Source organism: Salvelinus namaycush, chromosome 33, assembly GCF_016432855.1.
Source record: "Salvelinus namaycush isolate Seneca chromosome 33, SaNama_1.0, whole genome shotgun sequence".
Taxonomy (NCBI): domain Eukaryota; kingdom Metazoa; phylum Chordata; class Actinopteri; order Salmoniformes; family Salmonidae; genus Salvelinus; species Salvelinus namaycush.
Window position 1 is genome coordinate 20,968,296 of NC_052339.1, and position 17,124 is coordinate 20,985,419.

At 47.9% G+C, this 17,124-nt stretch overlaps 1 protein-coding gene across 1 annotated transcript; it reads left to right on the forward strand.

Annotated features, from left to right (window-relative positions):
* The first annotated feature begins 12,334 nt into the window (after positions 1 to 12,334).
* LOC120027989 (polyhomeotic-like protein 2) lies at positions 12,335 to 16,856 on the forward strand. Its single transcript, XM_038973090.1, has 7 exons — positions 12,335 to 12,843; positions 12,985 to 13,238; positions 13,370 to 13,529; positions 13,615 to 13,726; positions 15,717 to 15,837; positions 16,010 to 16,226; positions 16,475 to 16,856. The coding sequence occupies exons 1-7, from the start codon at positions 12,423 to 12,425 to the stop codon at positions 16,627 to 16,629; spliced, it is 1,440 nt and encodes a 479-aa protein (XP_038829018.1). The 5' UTR covers positions 12,335 to 12,422; the 3' UTR covers positions 16,630 to 16,856.
* The last annotated feature ends 268 nt before the right edge of the window (positions 16,857 to 17,124 follow it).

A 17,124-nucleotide genomic window follows, 5' to 3' on the forward strand; every position in this document is an offset into this window, starting at 1 on the left:
TTTCAATTACTTTCACATACATTAATTAAGTAAGTATTTAGATGTATATATTTGGGAAATAAAGTAGTTGAATATTGGAATGTATTTGGAAATACACTTGGAAAGTATTGGCATGTCTTTGAAAATAGTCAAATACACAGAGTATTTTCAAATACAAATACTCCCATCCATTTGAACCCATGTCCTAGGAGTATTTGAAGGTAAGGTATTTGGAAATAAGTATTTGAAAATATTTTCAAATAGTAGTTTATTTATAGAAGTTGTTTGAAAATACAGGCCTCCAGAGTGGTGCAGTGCGCCATCTCTCAAACCAGGGTCTCTAAGGCACTGCATCGCAGTGATAGCTGTGCCACTAGAGATGCTGGTTCGAGTCCAGGCTCTGTTGCAGCCGGCCGCGACCGGGAGACCCACGACAATTGGCCCAGCATCGTCCGGGTTAGGGGAGGGTTTGGCCGGCAGGGATGTTCTTGTCCCATTGCGCTCTAGCAACTCCTGTGGTGGGCCGGGTGCAGTGCGCGCTGACACAGTCGCCAGGTGTACTGTGTTTCCTCCGACACATTGGTGCGGCTGGCTTCCGGGTGAAGCGGGCATTGTGTCAAGAAGCAGTGTGGCTTGGCTGGATTGTGTTTTGGAGGATGCACAGCTCTCAACCTTCACCTCTCCCGAGTCAGTACGGGAGTTGCAGCAATGAGACAAGACTGTAACTACCAATTGGATACCACGAAAAATAAATACTTTCAAATACTTCCAACAGAAATAGTTGATTTTGGCCACACAAATTCGGAACATATTGTACATTTAGCAAATTTCAAAAATATCATAAGAATTGTAATTTGTTGTGGCTAACGTTAGCTATGTGGCCAACAGTACATTTTTTATAGGAAATGGATGATGGACATCCACAAATTAATACATACAAAACGTAACAACATATCACACTAAATGAAGTGTCTCTGCTTTACGTACAGAATAATACCAAATGCTCTGAGACCAGGTTGAGCTTTAATGGCTAGCCACTGGTGAAAACAAATGGAAATATGTGTAGTATTAATCACAATTTTCCAACACCATTTTCGGATTTTCAGATAATTTAGGAAATTGCACACCCTTGGCTGAACGCTGTGTGCAACATCCACATTTGTAAAAAAAAAAAAAACAGAAAATGGTGGTGAAAATGTTTGTAAATTTTCAATAATTAAATCCGGCGGCTCGCCCCAAAAAGTTAGTTAATGAGGAAAATGATGCCTTTGCAGCCTGAATGGATTATGCTTTATGTACGAGCCGGTCAACGGGGGACACGAGTGTATTATAGGGAATGGACATCAATCCGAGACGATAGTGCAGATTTAGCGTCCACTATAGGCTGCCTTGGCTACATGCCAGTAAATCATCAAGTTTTATAGGCTTTTGGCTACACTACTCCGAAATTCCAATGACAATTGTCTAAAGGACAATTTGTAACATGTACTAATAATAATAATAATATATAATTTGGTGGGTGCTTCTATTTGTCCTATTTCACACAAGTGTGTATTAATAAGCATGTATGAATTGTAAATTTGTTTTTCGCATATCCAACTATAAAGGGGTAACAGGATCTGGTGAGGGAACAGTTTGACATAACACCTGCGTGCCTGCGGTTGGTAGCTAGGATTATACAACGGGCTTCAGATGGCTTGGAGCTGAAGACTGAGCTATTCCCAGCCACCAGCTGTAGCCCTACACCTGTAAATAACTATTCATATAGGGCTGGAGTATTGAGGTATAGGAATTATATAATAGGACATGGGTGGCCAACCCTCATGGAGAGTACCTGGGTGTGCAGGCTTTAATTCCAACCCTGCTGTAGAGGCAGCTAATCAAAGGGAATCTAGTGTGTCGGAGTAGGGCTGGAGTCTGGAGTAGCCTATAAACATGCACACCCAGTAGCTCTCCAGGACCAGGGTTGACTAGTATCCATAGGTCCTTCTTGAGAAAAAAAAGTAGTTATGCTGTCCCTCTCACCTCTGAATGGCATAGTATGTCCTGTGTCTCGACGTCCGTTCTTCTTTCTGCCCCACCTGAGCCGATTCTTAAGACTTTGAAGAAGTTATCGTTGCTTTTGGACAGAGCACAGCTGATTTCGAAACAATGGAGGTTGATCTCGCTCTCCTATCACACGTTTCAACAACAGGCTTCTTGATGACCCTTGCGGTGGGCATTTTACCAAGTAAAAGAAAACAAAAATATAGGTCAAAGGATTCCAAATAAATTCCTTAGGTTATCCCGCACCTCATCTCAACTTGTCAGTCATAGATTCGGTTGTGTCATCGTTCTCTGGTCTGTAATCAAATCGTCAGATCATTTGGCTATTATGGGCCTATAATTATTTGTTATGCGGTGCTAGTTGCAGTGGAACGCACCTCTGGCTTGTCTGCCTTCACCTGGCGCACGCTTGTGATCATCAGTAGTTACACAGCCACATACACCCCGCCTATTTCTACAATTTATCTTCTTAAAATGTGATTTTAAACTTAAACCTAACCCTAACCTTTATCACACTGCTAACCTCATTGTAAGGGGTGCGTAATCGGTGGCAGGGAAGTCAGACGCAGGAGAGCAGAACTTGGTAATAGCCGGAGCAGTTTAATTGCTAAACCCACGGCATAAAAATAACAAGAATAATTGGGTACAAAAACCCGTTGCGCACCAAACATGTGCACAAGCACTTACAATAAACAATCCCACACAAAGACATGGGGGGAACAGAGGGTTAAATACACAACAAATGATTGAGGGAATTGAAACCAGGTGTGAGGAAAAACAAGACAAAACACATGGAAAATGAAAAGTGGATCGATGATGGCTAGAAGACCGGCGACGCCGACCGCCGAGCGCTGCCCGAACAAGGAGAGGCCCCGACTTTGGCGGAAGTCGTGACAGCACCCCCCCCCCCCCCCCCCCCCTTGACGCGCGGCCCCAGCAGCGCGCCGACGCCGGCCTCGGGGACGACCCGGAGGGCGAGGCGCAGGGCGATCCGGACGGAGACGGTGGAACTCCACCGGAACCCAGCACCTCTCCTCCGGACCGTACCCCTCCCACTCCACGAGGTACTGAAGGCCCCTCGCCTGAAGCCTCGAATCCAGGATAGAGCGAACGGAGTACGCCGGGGCCCCCTCGATGTCCAGAGGGGGCGGAGGAACCTCCCATACCTCAGACTCCTGGAGCGGGCCAATCACCACCAGCCTGAGGAGAGACACGTGGAACGAGGGGTTAATACGGTAATCAGTAGGAAGCTGTAACCTATAACAAACCACGTTCACTCTCCTCAGGACTTTAAATGGCCCCACAAACCGCGGACCCAGCTTCCGGCAGGGCAGGTGGAGGGGCAGGTTCCGAACACCGGGGCCTCACTGCGGTGACGGTCTGCGCTGGCTTTCTGGCGCAGCACGGCCCGCTGGAGGTGAACATGGGCGGCGTCCCATGTCTCCTCCGCGCGCCTGAACCAGTCGTCCACCGCAGGAGCCTCGTTCTGACTCTGATGCCAAGGCGCCAGAACCGGCTGGTACCCCAGTACGCACTGGAAGGGGGAGAGGTTAGTGGAGGAGTGGCGGAGCGAGTTCTGAGCCATCTCGGCCCAGGGCACGAACGCTGCCCACTCCCCCGGCCGATCCTGGCAATACGACAATAAGGAAGAGACTAATTCTCTCCTTGTGACCCCCCTGCGTCACCATACCCAGAGGAGCGGTGGCCTCCCTAATCAACCCTGACCCTAATGGTCGACTGTCTAAGGCGTGAACGGGGAAGGGCACAGCCACGGGAATAATTGGGATCCCTAACCTAAGGGCTAACAATCTGTCTAGAAAATTCCCAGCCGCGCCTGAATTGACGAGCACCTTATGCTGGGAATGCGGGGAAAACTCAGGGAAAGAAACATACAAAATCATGTGTGCAACAGAGGGCTCTGGGTGAGAAGGGTGCCGGCTCACCTGGGATGACGCCAGAGTGCCCTGCCTGCTGCCTCGATCCCCAGAGTAACCAACCCGGCACCGACCGGCAGTGTGACCTCTGCGGCCACAGATGGTGCACGAGCCGGAACCTCCTCCAGTCTCTCTATGCACAGCACCTCCCAGCTCCATGGGTACCGGAGCGGCGGTGCTGGGGGATGGAACCGATAGAACCCGATCTGGACGTCAGCGGGTGGCCAGCAGGTTATACAGCCAAATGGACAGGTCCACAAGCTGGTCGAAAGTGAGGGTGGTGTCCCTGCAGGCCAACTCCTGACGAACGTCCTCGCGTAAACTGCAGCGATAGTGGTCGATCAGGGCCCTATTGTTCCATCCCGCGCCGGCGGCCAGGGTCCGAAAATCCATGAAGAACTCCTGGGCGCTCCTCGTTCCCTGCCTCAGATGGAAGAGACGTTCACCTTCCGGGCAGTCTTCGACCATCCACCCGAGGGTAGACCGGCGGGTGAAATCCTCGAAATGGTCCAGCGCCGCATCTCCTTCTCCCCACACGGCGTTGGCCCACTCCAAGGCTTTCCCAGAGAGGCACGAGACGAGGGTGGACACCTTCTCACGACCTGAAGGAGCTGGGTGGATGGTTGCCAGGTAGAGGTCGAGCTGTAACAGGAAACACTGGCAGCGTGCAGCCGTCCCGTCATACTCCCGGGGAAGGGCGAGACGAATCCCACTGGGACCAGGTGAAGGGGGGGGGGGGGGCGAGTAATGGAGACCCTGGTTGTGCTGGTGGAGGCGCTGGAGGAACTCCCTGTCTCTCCCAGCGGTCCATAGTTTGGACAACGCGGTCCATGGCGGCGCCGAGATGGTGGAGCATCGCCGCATGCTCCCGGACGCGCTCCTCCACCCCTATTCCAGGGGCACCTGCTCCTGCTGACTCCATATAGTTGGTGTGAGATTCTGTAAGGGGTGCGTAATCGGTGGCAGGGAAGTCAGACGCAGGAGAGCAGAACTTGGTAATAGCCGGAGCATTTTAATAGCAAAACCCACGGCATAAAAATAACAAGAATAATTGTGTACAAGCACCAAACAACACGTGCACAAGCACTTACAATAAACAATCCCACACAAAGACATGGGGGGAACAGTGGATCGATGATGGCTAGAAGACCGGCGACGCCGACCGCTGAGCGCCACCCGAACAAGGAGAGGACCCGACTTCGGCGGAAGTCGTGACACTCATGCCTAACCCTAACTTTAAATGAAGACCTAACCTTAACCCCAACCTTAACCACACTGATAACATGATGTCTAACCCTAATGTATTTTGTAACAATATACTTTCAAGAGCTGTATTTTCAAAATACAAAATACTTTTCAATATAATTTTTTGGAGCGATTCACAATTAACAATGACCAACACAATTCCAGTCAAAATAGAAGTTTGTAAGAAATACAACCCAAGTCAATTTGTTGCCAATATCATGTATCCCAGTGGTTTACAAACTTTTTGACTTGCTATTGCAAAAAAACTTCAGACCCCATCGCACACACATGCACGAGTACACACGCCAACATGTGCGCACAATTGCTGCGCAAATGTAGCCTGTCATACTGCCATAAACGATGTTGCGTTTTCAAAACGTAAAATAAGCAACATAAATAAACATCGTTTTACACCTGCATTTCGAGCTGCAAGTCATTCATGATAGCTGCCAGTATGATCTAGGGATATATCATGTCTCTTCTCTGGAGTCCAGAGCAAGCTAAATCATGTGGCCTACTTGTTGCAGAGGTTGCAGGGGCGGATGGATGTTCTGTCTGCACCGCGCCATCATTTTGGAATGCAGCACCTCGTTGCCAGCCGGGTAGACCTGTATTTCCTCACAAATACCATAATAAATTCGCCATAATATGTTACATCTTCATCCCATAATATCGAAGGCAGTGCGATTTTGGCATTAATACGTGTCATATATCAGTTTGCAAACAATGTAATTTAAAAAAATATATATCATTGAGTTAATAAAGCTGCATACAAACATGGTCTCTTTTTTGTTTTCTTGAGTAAGGCAGCTCCAAAATGCAGGTGTTTCAGTCTAGCTCAGTGCTTTCTGTGGTGGTGGGGCAAGCCAGCAGAAAGTATGGAACACTGCGCCGTGATTGGTTCAGTGTTCTGTCACTCATGCGGACACTACGTCACCGCCAAGTCTAAGGGTAGAGCTCTAAAATTCTAGCCCCTTGGGTGCTGCCATAGAGTTACATTAGAAGTGCCCATCCATGAAGGCTCAAGGTCATTGGCCACAGATACAATGACGTCAAATCACGTTATATCTACAGTAGCTTTGATTGGACTGATCAAGATCAAAATCTTAGCTAGCAGTTTTATGAATCAAGTTGACAATATACTGGCAAATCCTTTTTAATCCTTGTCATATGAAGAGAAATAATGAAGAGAAATTATAGATGAAACGTATCGGTGCTCATCGGCCATTGGACATAAACATTACATAACAAGTTGGAAATCGCAAATTCAACAATGAGTGGTTTGGAAGGAATCAGTGGCTAACTGCAAGCATTGCAAAGCAATCACCTCAACTAACCGGTGCCCCCCGCACATTGACTCTGTTCTGGTACCCCCTGTATATAGTCTCGCTATTGGTATTGTTATTTTACTGCTGCTGTTTAATTATTTGTTACATTAATTTTTTTATTTATCTATTTTTAACTTAACATGTTTTTCTTCTTAACTTCTTAAATTAAAGCATTGTTGTTAAGGGCTTGTAAATAAGTGTTTCACTGTAAGGTGAAACACCTGTTGTATTCGGCGCATGTGACAAATACAATTTTATTTGATTTTATTTGATAATTAGACTGCTATTCAGTGGAGTGTCTGTGGCTGTGTGGTCCCAAGTCTAAGATTAAGGGTCTCTTTTCCTAGTTTAAAATGATAAATATTCAACATTGGCCATGCTGTCAAAGAACATGATTTGTGCCATGCTCAAAACAACTTAACTCAGAACTGCAAAATCTGACTTTAGTCAGTTCAAGACAACTGGGAACTCGGAAAAAACAAGCTAAGGCTGGAAAAATACCTTTTGAACTTTCATCCAACTCGGAATTGTAAATCGGGAACTCTGGCCTCTTTCTAGAGCTACGACCTGAAGATCGCTGACGTGATCAACCTTGATTCAACCTTTTTTTTTAGTTCCCAGTTGTCTTGAAAGCGCCATAAATCCAGAGAATGCCAGACTTAGTTGACAAAGTTTGATGACAAAATCTGTACACGAAGGACTGCTGCGCCACCTTCCTGTTCAAGTGAGCACAACACAACAAGGTGAGTCCAAAAATGTATTGTATGCTGCTGCTGCATAAATTATGTAATATGCCAGGGAGATATGTATACTGTAGCTAAGGAAGTAATACTAAGTGTATGTTGTGTAGTAAGCTGTTAGTAAGCCCATGTGCCTCACCCTAATAATTTGGTCTATTTTCACCTCTTAATTGTGCCTACTGTTCTGACTTGGTGGTGCACATGTAGCCAATAACCTGTTTTTGAGGATTTGAATCATTGAATATTGTGAGAGCTTTCATTGTCTGCTTATATGCCCCCTTTATTTATCCTACGGTTCTGACTTGGTGTACAGGTAGAACACTGTAAGAACGGCCCATATTCTGAATTATGTCGCTGTACATTTCAAAAGTGCTGAACAAATAGTTATATTGACTAGTCTGTCCTAGCTCGCTCATTAATGTCTTCATCGAAATTACAGATTGCCTCTTATCTGCATGTTGTCCCCTTATACCATAGTTTGTACATCTCCATGGTCAGTAGAAACCACATTTCTTAAAGCAAGTCAGCCATATCAGTTATGTTTTTTTAAAGGCAGTAAATGAGACTGAATGAACTGTTTCGCTGCCAGACAAGGCTCCACTGATAGGCAGGTGTAGCAGTGGTATAGTGCAATTAATGTATTGTTTAGTGTTGTGTTGTGTAGTGGCTTTGCTGGTATGCATCCAACTTTTTTTGCCCCACCAAGACTTACATGCTAAAATCGCCATTGACCCTAACCTTAAATACATTTTTGTTTTCATGAATTTGTATGATATAGCCATTTTGACATTGTGGATGTGATAACTAGTGGAAACCACGGCTTGTAGACAGTGGAATGGAATCCCGTGCCGCGCGAAGCCTGCCAGGGCAAATTATGTTCCATCGTTGTACGATGTTCCGATTACTGGCCTGTTGGAATCCCCAAAAGATCCTGGACCTTGTAGTGAGATCTAGACAGAATATACGTTTTTTTTGTTGCCTCTATTCAGAAACAAGAAGAAATGTGTATCCACCAAAGAGAAAGATGGGTGGAGAGAGAGAGATGCCGCGTTCAAAACAACTGGTAACTCGGAAATCCCCGACTTTAGTGCGTTCAAAACAACTGGGAACTCGGGAAAAACGAGCTCCGATTGGGGAAAATCGATTAGAATGGTCATCCAACTCGGAATTCCAACTTGGGAACTCGGGTCTCTTACTGGAGCTCCGACTTTCCGACCTGAAGATCACTGACGTCATGATTTGATGTCGTATTTTTTTTTCTTCGATTGCCCAGTTCTGAACACGTCAAAAGAGACGGGGGGGAATGGGGCGGGGGACCACACATATTTAATTTGTGTGCAGTCCTCCTGCACTGTGCGTGGTGCTGTGCTGTCTCGCCCCTCTCTCTCTGTCTGAGCGTCACAGTTCTACGCTACAGTAGGTTGCTCTCTCTCCATTCCTCCCATCTGGCGGACTGACTGGCCCATCGCAGTCGTCTCTCTGGTCGCCCTGAGCAGTCTGCCGACACACAGACCCCTAGCAGGTATGAAGGGATGGTGGTAGTGAAGGGAGCACAGGGGGGGAATGGTTCGTAAGTTATTTCTATTAATCATAAACTCACATAAGCGTCTCTGGAATATTCGCAGCATATGTTTCACACTCATTTTTGAAGCATCCGCGTTTGACTAAGATACTGTACTTTCATTAGCAGGTTTATCACAAGCGAGGCAAAGGCATACAGATAATTTATCGGGGCTGATGTTATGACGCGCTTCTATACAATACACTTTCTGCGCTCTCTCATACCAGGAAGTGGAGCGCGCAAGGTGTCTCGAGCACGCCCCTTTTACCCTACTGACTCATTTGCAATGTTGTCCTGAAACGCAGATCAGCCTTCCTTCTGTGACAGAAGGAGGAGCCTATAGATAAACTAACATGCGTTTTCTCTTCGCTGATAGACAGAGAGAATAGACTTGGCTACATGCGTCACAGCTGGTTTGGGGTAGGCCTAGGTATGTAGGCTACTCTTGGTGGTTTTGGATAGAACATTTCATCACAGCCACATTTTTAATAGGTTGGAATTTTCTTGGCAGGATATTTGTTGACAAAATAGGCAATGCATCTTCATCATAAACATGATTAAAGGCAAGGCACAATATTCTCCAGCAGCTTGAGAAGCACTCTCAAGTCTAGACCCAGATGTTTGCATCTGCCGTGCTTGGGTGGCACCTGCTGATGCGATGGTCCCCATATATCTCCATTATAAATGAAGTCTTAGGATTAGTGAGTTTTACCATTACTTTGGTACAACAACTTGAAGTGCATATAAGTCTAATGTTTAACGGTCTGTGGAAACGGTACCTGAATTGGCTAACGGTGGTTAACTACCTACAATGTAGTCAATCATGAACTACATTGTAAAACAGAGACAGCGGTCTGATACTGTGTGTGTGTGTGTGTGTCCTCCTGCAGTGTGCTGAAACCTAGAGGGATGGAGACAGACCCTGCCTTGGAGACATGCACTGAGAGCAAAGCAGAGACAGGGGGAGAGGAAACACGAGAGGGACCCATCACGAGGCCCAGCCCCCTGTCCCCCAATAGGTCTACAGCTGCTCACACTCCTACAGCACTCACCTCTACTCCCCCTCAGCTTACTTCCTCCTGCCCTCCTAAACTCACCCCCGCCCCCAATCCCTCTACTAGTACACTCACCCTCACCCCTACGTTCATACCCTTTTCCTCCTCTACACCCACCCCCAATCCACCTAAACTGACCCCCACCCCCTCATCCCCCCCTACACTCACCTGTAAAACACTCCCTACCCTTACCTCTACAGTACTCAACCCCACCCCAACATTTACACCTACTTCTCCCTCACTTACTCCCAACCCCCTCACCTCTAAAATACTCACCCCCAGACCTACTCTCCCCACACTCACACCCACTCTACCTACACTCAAGCATTCCTTGTCTCCCTCGCCTACTAAACTCACTCACAAACCTGCTCCTCTCCCCCTCACTCCCCCCACCCTCACCCCTACTGCCCCTCTACTCACCCCCTCTCCCTCACCTCCCTCCCCCACTGTATCTGCGATCCCTTCTCTGCCCCCCTCTGTAACTCATGGCAAAATGTCCTTTGCTCCTGGGCCTTCCTTCTTCCTGACCAATGGGAATGCAAGGCCACCCACCACGCCCACCTCTCCACCAATCACGCCTTTCCATACCCCAGCCAGCAGACAGGTAACTGACCAAATAGAAAATAAAACAAAAGCAGCACACTATGTAACCAGCCACACACACACTCACATACTCACACAGGCACACAGCAATTGACTACACAGACAACCACGTCCCTTCCTGGATCAATTGGTTTACATTCCTTTAACCAAGAGTACAGTATTCAAAATACCCCCCTAAAAATACCTCTCCCTTTTTCAGGTCCCTCTTCCTTGCCCCCTGGGTACGCCCACTCTGGTGCAAGCAAATCAGAGCATCTCGCCTGTTAGACCGAGGGTATCCCAGCAGGCCTTGCTCCTGGGTCGGAGTCCTTGTTCGAGCCGAGACCAGATGCTGCTCAGGGCCCAGATGGTAACAACACACACTCCAACAACTCTCAGCCCTACTTCTACCAACTTCAAACTCCTGAAGCTTAACCATGAGACTGGCCTTTTTCAAGCTTCCTCAGTTCAACATTCCTATCTCTCTCTCTCTCTCTCTCTTTATCTTTCTCTCTTTTTATGTCTGTGTTCTGTCTATCTGTCTGTGTCTCTCTCATTCTTAGCTGATTTTCACCTCTACGTTACGGCCTGTCTCTTCCTCTTCCTCTCACCCTGCCTCCGCTCAGGTGAGCAGTTCAGCAGGTGTGTGTTAGGTGTGTGAGAGGCCACTAGTGTAGATTGTGATTGTCTCACAAGTTTAACTACACTCCCTCTCCCTCTCAAACCCCACTCTCTCCCTCTTTATTTTCCTCCCCTCTCCCCCTCTCTCCTTCCCTCCCTCCCCCTTAGCTCCAGAGTCTAACCCTGCGCCCCTCTGCTCCCGGCACTCTCACAATCCCCCCCTCTTTACGTCTCAAACCTCCCTCCTCCTCCCTCTCTCCTATCTCTCGTCCCCTTACACCCCTTTTCCCCCCTCTTCGGCCGCGCCCCCAGCCCAGTTCCATGGCAACAGACAGACAGACCCCACCTACCCGGCACCTCTCAGTCCCGCCTCCAAGTGAGTCATAAACATGTGATAAGAGTAGAATGTTCAGGAAGAATGAGGTGTGATTTATAGTGTGTCCAATAAAACCATTCAATCCCTCGCTCTTTTTCTCTTCTCTCCAGCTCTCTACACTTCTGTGCGGTCTGTCCCTCTGAGACCCAGACTTCATTCTCCAAACGGCCACAGAGTGGTGCCCCCGAGACACAGCCCCGCCATGCGACCATTTGCTGCTGCTGCTGCCCATCAGGCCCTACCCAGCAGACAGTGTACAGTTCCAGCCACCAGTCTGTCATCTCAAAGCCCGCCCACACAGTCCACCCCTGGCCAATCGCAGCTCAACTCAGGCTCTAGGCCCCTTCCCTTGGGTTCTTCCTGTTTTGATCGGTTACCGCCGGCATCAAGGCAGCTGCAAATGATTGCCCTCTCCGCTGGCTCCACCAGCCGCTTCAGCAGCCAAACACGGCCTGCGGCCAACACACACACCCCACCTTCTGTCCAATCAAAGTGTCTGGTTCTTGAGTCCCCACCTCCTCAGCTCGATGCCCAACCACAGAGGACTTCTGACCACGCCTCTCCCCCTCCCACCTCCTCCATCCACAAAGCCAACTCACCCCTACCATACCCCCATTATCAGGCCAGACACATTCAGTCAAAAGGAGAAGTGGGTAGACAGGGGGTAAGGGAGGAGAGAGAGCGGGTGGGGGGAGAGGAAGTAAAGATGGGGGAAATTGAAGAGGGGCAGAGCGATAAAGAGAGGGTGGCAGGAGAGAGAAAGGTAACAGGAGAGGAAAAAGGGATTGTTGAGAAGAGAGCGGAGAGGGTGGGAGAGAAGGAGGACCAGAGAGATAGAGAGAAGGAGGACCAGAGAGATAGAGAGAAGGAGGACCAGAGAGATAGAGAGTGGGTGGGAGAGAAGGGATTGCTGACAAGAAAGGAGAAAGGAGAGGCTGGAGGAGAGGAAGAATGGATGGAGAGAGGTAAACAATATGAGAGACTGAGAGAGATGACAGGAATAGAGGAGGAGGGGGGGGAAAGGATGAAGATAGAGGGAGAGGAGCAGAGAGAAAGGATGGAGGTAGAGGAGGAGGAGCCGGGACAGAAAGATGCGATGAAAGGAGAGAAGGAGGTGGGGACTACCATTGACCAGGACACTCCGATAGACCCTCACCCCAATGCAGACCCGGCTACTCAGAATCACATACACTTCGATGCCCTCTCACACACACCTCATAACCCCACCAGTCAGAACGACACCCCCCCCCCCTCAGGTTCCCCCATAGACCTCCAGCGACCATCGGACTGTCCCATAGAGCGACCCCCAGATCTACCCCACAAGGACCAAGAGGACCTCTGTGAGAACATGTCCACTCAGTCTGACAACCACTCAGGTACCAGGGTCTCTCTGCTGTCCTCCTGTCACGTACACCATTTCCTTTAGCCTTGGCCTATTAATGAACTCGAAACTAACTTTTGAAACACTAATCTAACAAGTGTTGTGAACTCTTCCTCCTCTCTCTTCCTCCCCCCAGTCTTGTCCAGTCTCTCCTCTCAGTCTCCCCCTGCCTCACCCTGCCTCACCCCTCCATCTGACTTCCCTCCTCCTCTCCTGCCTGTTAGCCCCTCCCACTCAGAGACCCTCAGCCTATCACAGAGCCGCTCTGAGACCCTTAGCCTATCAGAGCGCGAGCCTTGGACACAGAGGGTGTGGCCAGAGGGCGGGAGGCGTGTCTTAACTCACCTGGTGGAGGGCTTCGTCATACACGAGGGGCTGCAGGCGTTCCCGGTAAACACACACACATTTTAGAGTAAAATACTTCTTCCTACACGTGATATAGCTGATGTCTAGTTGGTGTCATATACTTATACATTAACAGTATATATAACCTGTGTGCGTGCGTGTGTGTACCTGTGCAGGTGAACCGCTCATCTCTGTTGTTGGGAGGGCAGGAGGGTGTCTCCCAGAATGGGAACACAGAGGGGGCGGAGTTATTACCATTGACAGACACACCAGAGCCACCGGAACATTTCAGCGAATCAGAACGAGTGGGTGTGGCCACAGATGACCCGCTGACAGGTAAGCCACCTTAATCTCCTGTTTCTGAATCAATATTCGATTCAATATTCAGTTCAATTCTCCCTCTGAATCCAAACTTCACTAGGTACCAGAGAGAGACAGAGGGGGGTGTTACAGTGTGAGTCTTGTGGGAAGAGAGGCCATGCCCACTCCTTCCACCGCTCCAAAAGATACTGCTCCACTTCCTGTGCCCGCAGGTGAGTCACACTCCCATAGGCCGAACACAGAAACAAGACCATGACAGATGAGGTATTCTATCTGTCTAGACACAGCATAGTCTATTTACTAAAGGTGTACAGTACACACATTCATAAACACACAAACACACCCTCACACACAGGATGTGGTCAGGTGTTGGTGCTCAGACAGGATGTGAGATATGAGAAAATCTTAACCCCAGAGTGCTCAGAGAAAGGACACATCATCTCTCTCTCTCTCTCTCTCTCTCTCTCTCTCTCTCTCTCTCTCTCTCTCTCTCTCTCTCTCTCTCTCTCTCTCTCTCTCTCTCTCTCTTTCTTTCTTTCTTTCTTTCTTTCTTTCTTTCTTTCTTTCTTTCTTTCTTTCTTTCTTTCTTTCTTTCTTTCTTTCTTTCTTTCTTTCTTTCTTTCTTTCTTTCTTTCTTTCTTTCTTTCAATTCAATTCAAGGGGCTTTATTGGCATGGGAAACATGTGTTAACATTGCCAAAGCAGGTGAGGTAGATATTACACAAAAGTGAAATAAACAATACAAATTAACAGTAAACATTACACATACAGAAGTTTCAAAACAATAAAGACATTACAAATGTTATATTATATATATACAGTGTTGTAACAATGTACAAATGGTTAAAGCACACAAGTTAAAATAAATAAGCATAAATATGGGTTGTATTTACAATGGTGTTTGTTCTTCACTGGTTGCCCTTTTCTTGTGGCAACAGGTCACAAATCTTGCTGCTGTGATGGCACACTGTGGAATTTCTCCCAGTAGATATGGGAGTTTATCAAAATTGGATTTGTTTTCAAATTCTTTGTGGATCTGTGTAATCTGAGGGAAATATGTCTCTCTAATATGGTCATACATTGGGCAGGAGGTTAGGAAGTGCAGCTCAGTTTCCACCTCATTTTGTGGGCAGTGTGCACATAGCCTGTCTTCTCTTGAGAGCCATGTCTGCCTACGGCGGCCTTTCTCAATAGCAAGGCTATGCTCACTGAGTCTGTACATAGTCAAAGCTTTCCTTAAGTTTGGGTCAGTCACAGTGGTCAGGTATTCTGCCACTGTGTACTCTCTGTTTAGGGCCAAATAGCATTCTAGTTTGCTCTGTTTTTTTGTTAATTCTTTCCAATGTGTCAAGTAATTATCTTTTTGTTTTCTCATGATTTGGTTGGGTCTAATTGTGCTGTTGTCCTGGGGCTCTGTGGGGTGTGTTTGTGTTTGTGAACAGAGCCCTAGGACCAGCTTGCTTAGGGGACTCTTCTCCAGGTTCATCTCTCTGTAGGTGATGGCTTTGTTATGGAAGGTTTGGGAATCGCTTCCTTTTAGGTGGTTGTAGAATTTAACGGCTCTTTTCTGGATTTTGATAATTAGTGGGTATCGGCCTAATTCTGCTCTGCATGCATTATTTGGTGTTCTACGTTGTACACGGAGGATATTTTTGCAGAATTCTGCATGCAGAGTCTCAATTTGGTGTTTGTCCCATTTTGTGAAATCTTGGTTGGTGAGCGGACCCCAGACCTCACAACCATAAAGGGCAATGGGCTCTATGACTGATTCAAGTATTTTTAGCCAGATCCTAATTGGTATGTTGAAATTTATGTTCCTTTTGATGGCATAGAAGGCCCTTCTTGCCTTGTCTCTCAGATCGTTCACAGCTTTGTGGAAGTTACCTGTGGTGCTGATGTTTAGGCCGAGGTATGTATAGTTTTTTGTGTGCTCTAGGGCAACGGTGTCTAGATGGAATTTGTGGTCCTGGTGACTGGACCTTTTTTGGAACACCATTATTTTGGTCTTACTGAGATTTACTGTCAGGGCCCAGGTCTGACAGAATCTGTGCAGAAGATCTAGGTGCTGCTGTAGGCCCTCCTTGGTTGGTGACAGAAGCACCAGATCATCAGCAAACAGTAGACATTTGACTTCGGATTTTAGTAGTATTCTCTCTCTCTCTCTCTCTCTCTCTCTCTCTCTCTCTCTCTCTCTCTCTCTAGGCTTAATGTAGGGATGTCTAAACGTCTGCGTGCTCTGAGTGCAGGCAGCCAGCCAGAGGGGCGGCGCTCTGAGATAAACAAGGAGGAGTCTGTTCCTGGCAAGCCCCTCTTACTGCGACTGGTCAGTTACAGTTACAACTCAGACATTGCTGCAACTTTTAACAAATAGGTCACTCACTCCACAGTGATACAGGTTTGATGCTTTATAACATGTTATAACCATTTATACGCCTTTATAATTCAAACCTAGCTGTTCACACATGTTCCATCTCCTGTAACATGATTTATTTTAGCCACGCGAAATATGGAGCGCCCATCGCCGTGACTACGAAGGGGAAGAAGGGCATGCTGTTCCCATAACGACCAGGCTGGAGCGCAGAGCGGCACGGAGGGCAAGGAGGGCATCAGAGCCAGCGATGACCCCTAGTAACCCCACCGTGACCTCTACTGAACCCACACCTGCACAGTGGAGTGTAGCGCAAGTCTGGGACTTTATACACACACTGCCAGGTAAAACACATATACAAAAGGACACACATTCACTCATCTCCCTGCTGTAGGTTGTTGGCAGGTTATAACCTGTGTGTGTGTGTGTGTTTGTTTTAGGTTGTGGAGAGGTTATAACCTGTGAGTGTGTTGTTTTTAGGTTATGGGGAGGTTATAGCCTGTGTGTGTATATGTTGTGGAGAGGTTGTAACGTGTGTATGTTGTTCTTAGGTTGTGGGGAGGTTATAATCTGTGTGTATGTTGTCTTTTAGGTTGTGTGGAGGTTGCAGAGGCGTTCCGTGTTCAGGAGATAGACGGCCAGGCCCTGCTGCTGCTCACTGAGGACCACCTGATGACCAGCATGAACATCAAACTGGGACCAGCGCTCAAGATCTGTGCCCACATCAACACACTCAGACACACGTAGAGAGGGAGAGATGGAGGTGAGGTGGGAGGGTGGGTGGAGGAGAATATAGAGAGAGGAAAAAAGGGAGGGGTGGGGGGACGGTCTAAGGGACTGCATTGCAGTTGAGGCGTCACGACAGACCCGGGTTCGTTCCTAGGCTGTGTCACAACCGGCCGTTGACCGGGAGTCCCATAGGGCGGCAAATAATTGGCCCAGCATTGTCCGAGTTAGGGGAGGGTTTGGCCGGCGGGGCGTTACTTGGCTCATCGTGCTCTAGCGACTCCTTGTGGCGGGCCGAGTGCCTGCAGGCTGACTTCGGTAGTCAGTTGAATGGTGTTTCCTCCGACACATTGGTGCAGCTGGCTTCCGGGTTCAGCGGGCATGTGTTAAGAAACACGATTTGGTGGGTCATGTTTCGGAGGACGCATGACTCGACCTTCGCCTCTCCTGAGCCCTTTTTGGAGTTGCAGCAATGAGACAAGATCGTAATTGGATATCACGAAATTGGGAAGAAAA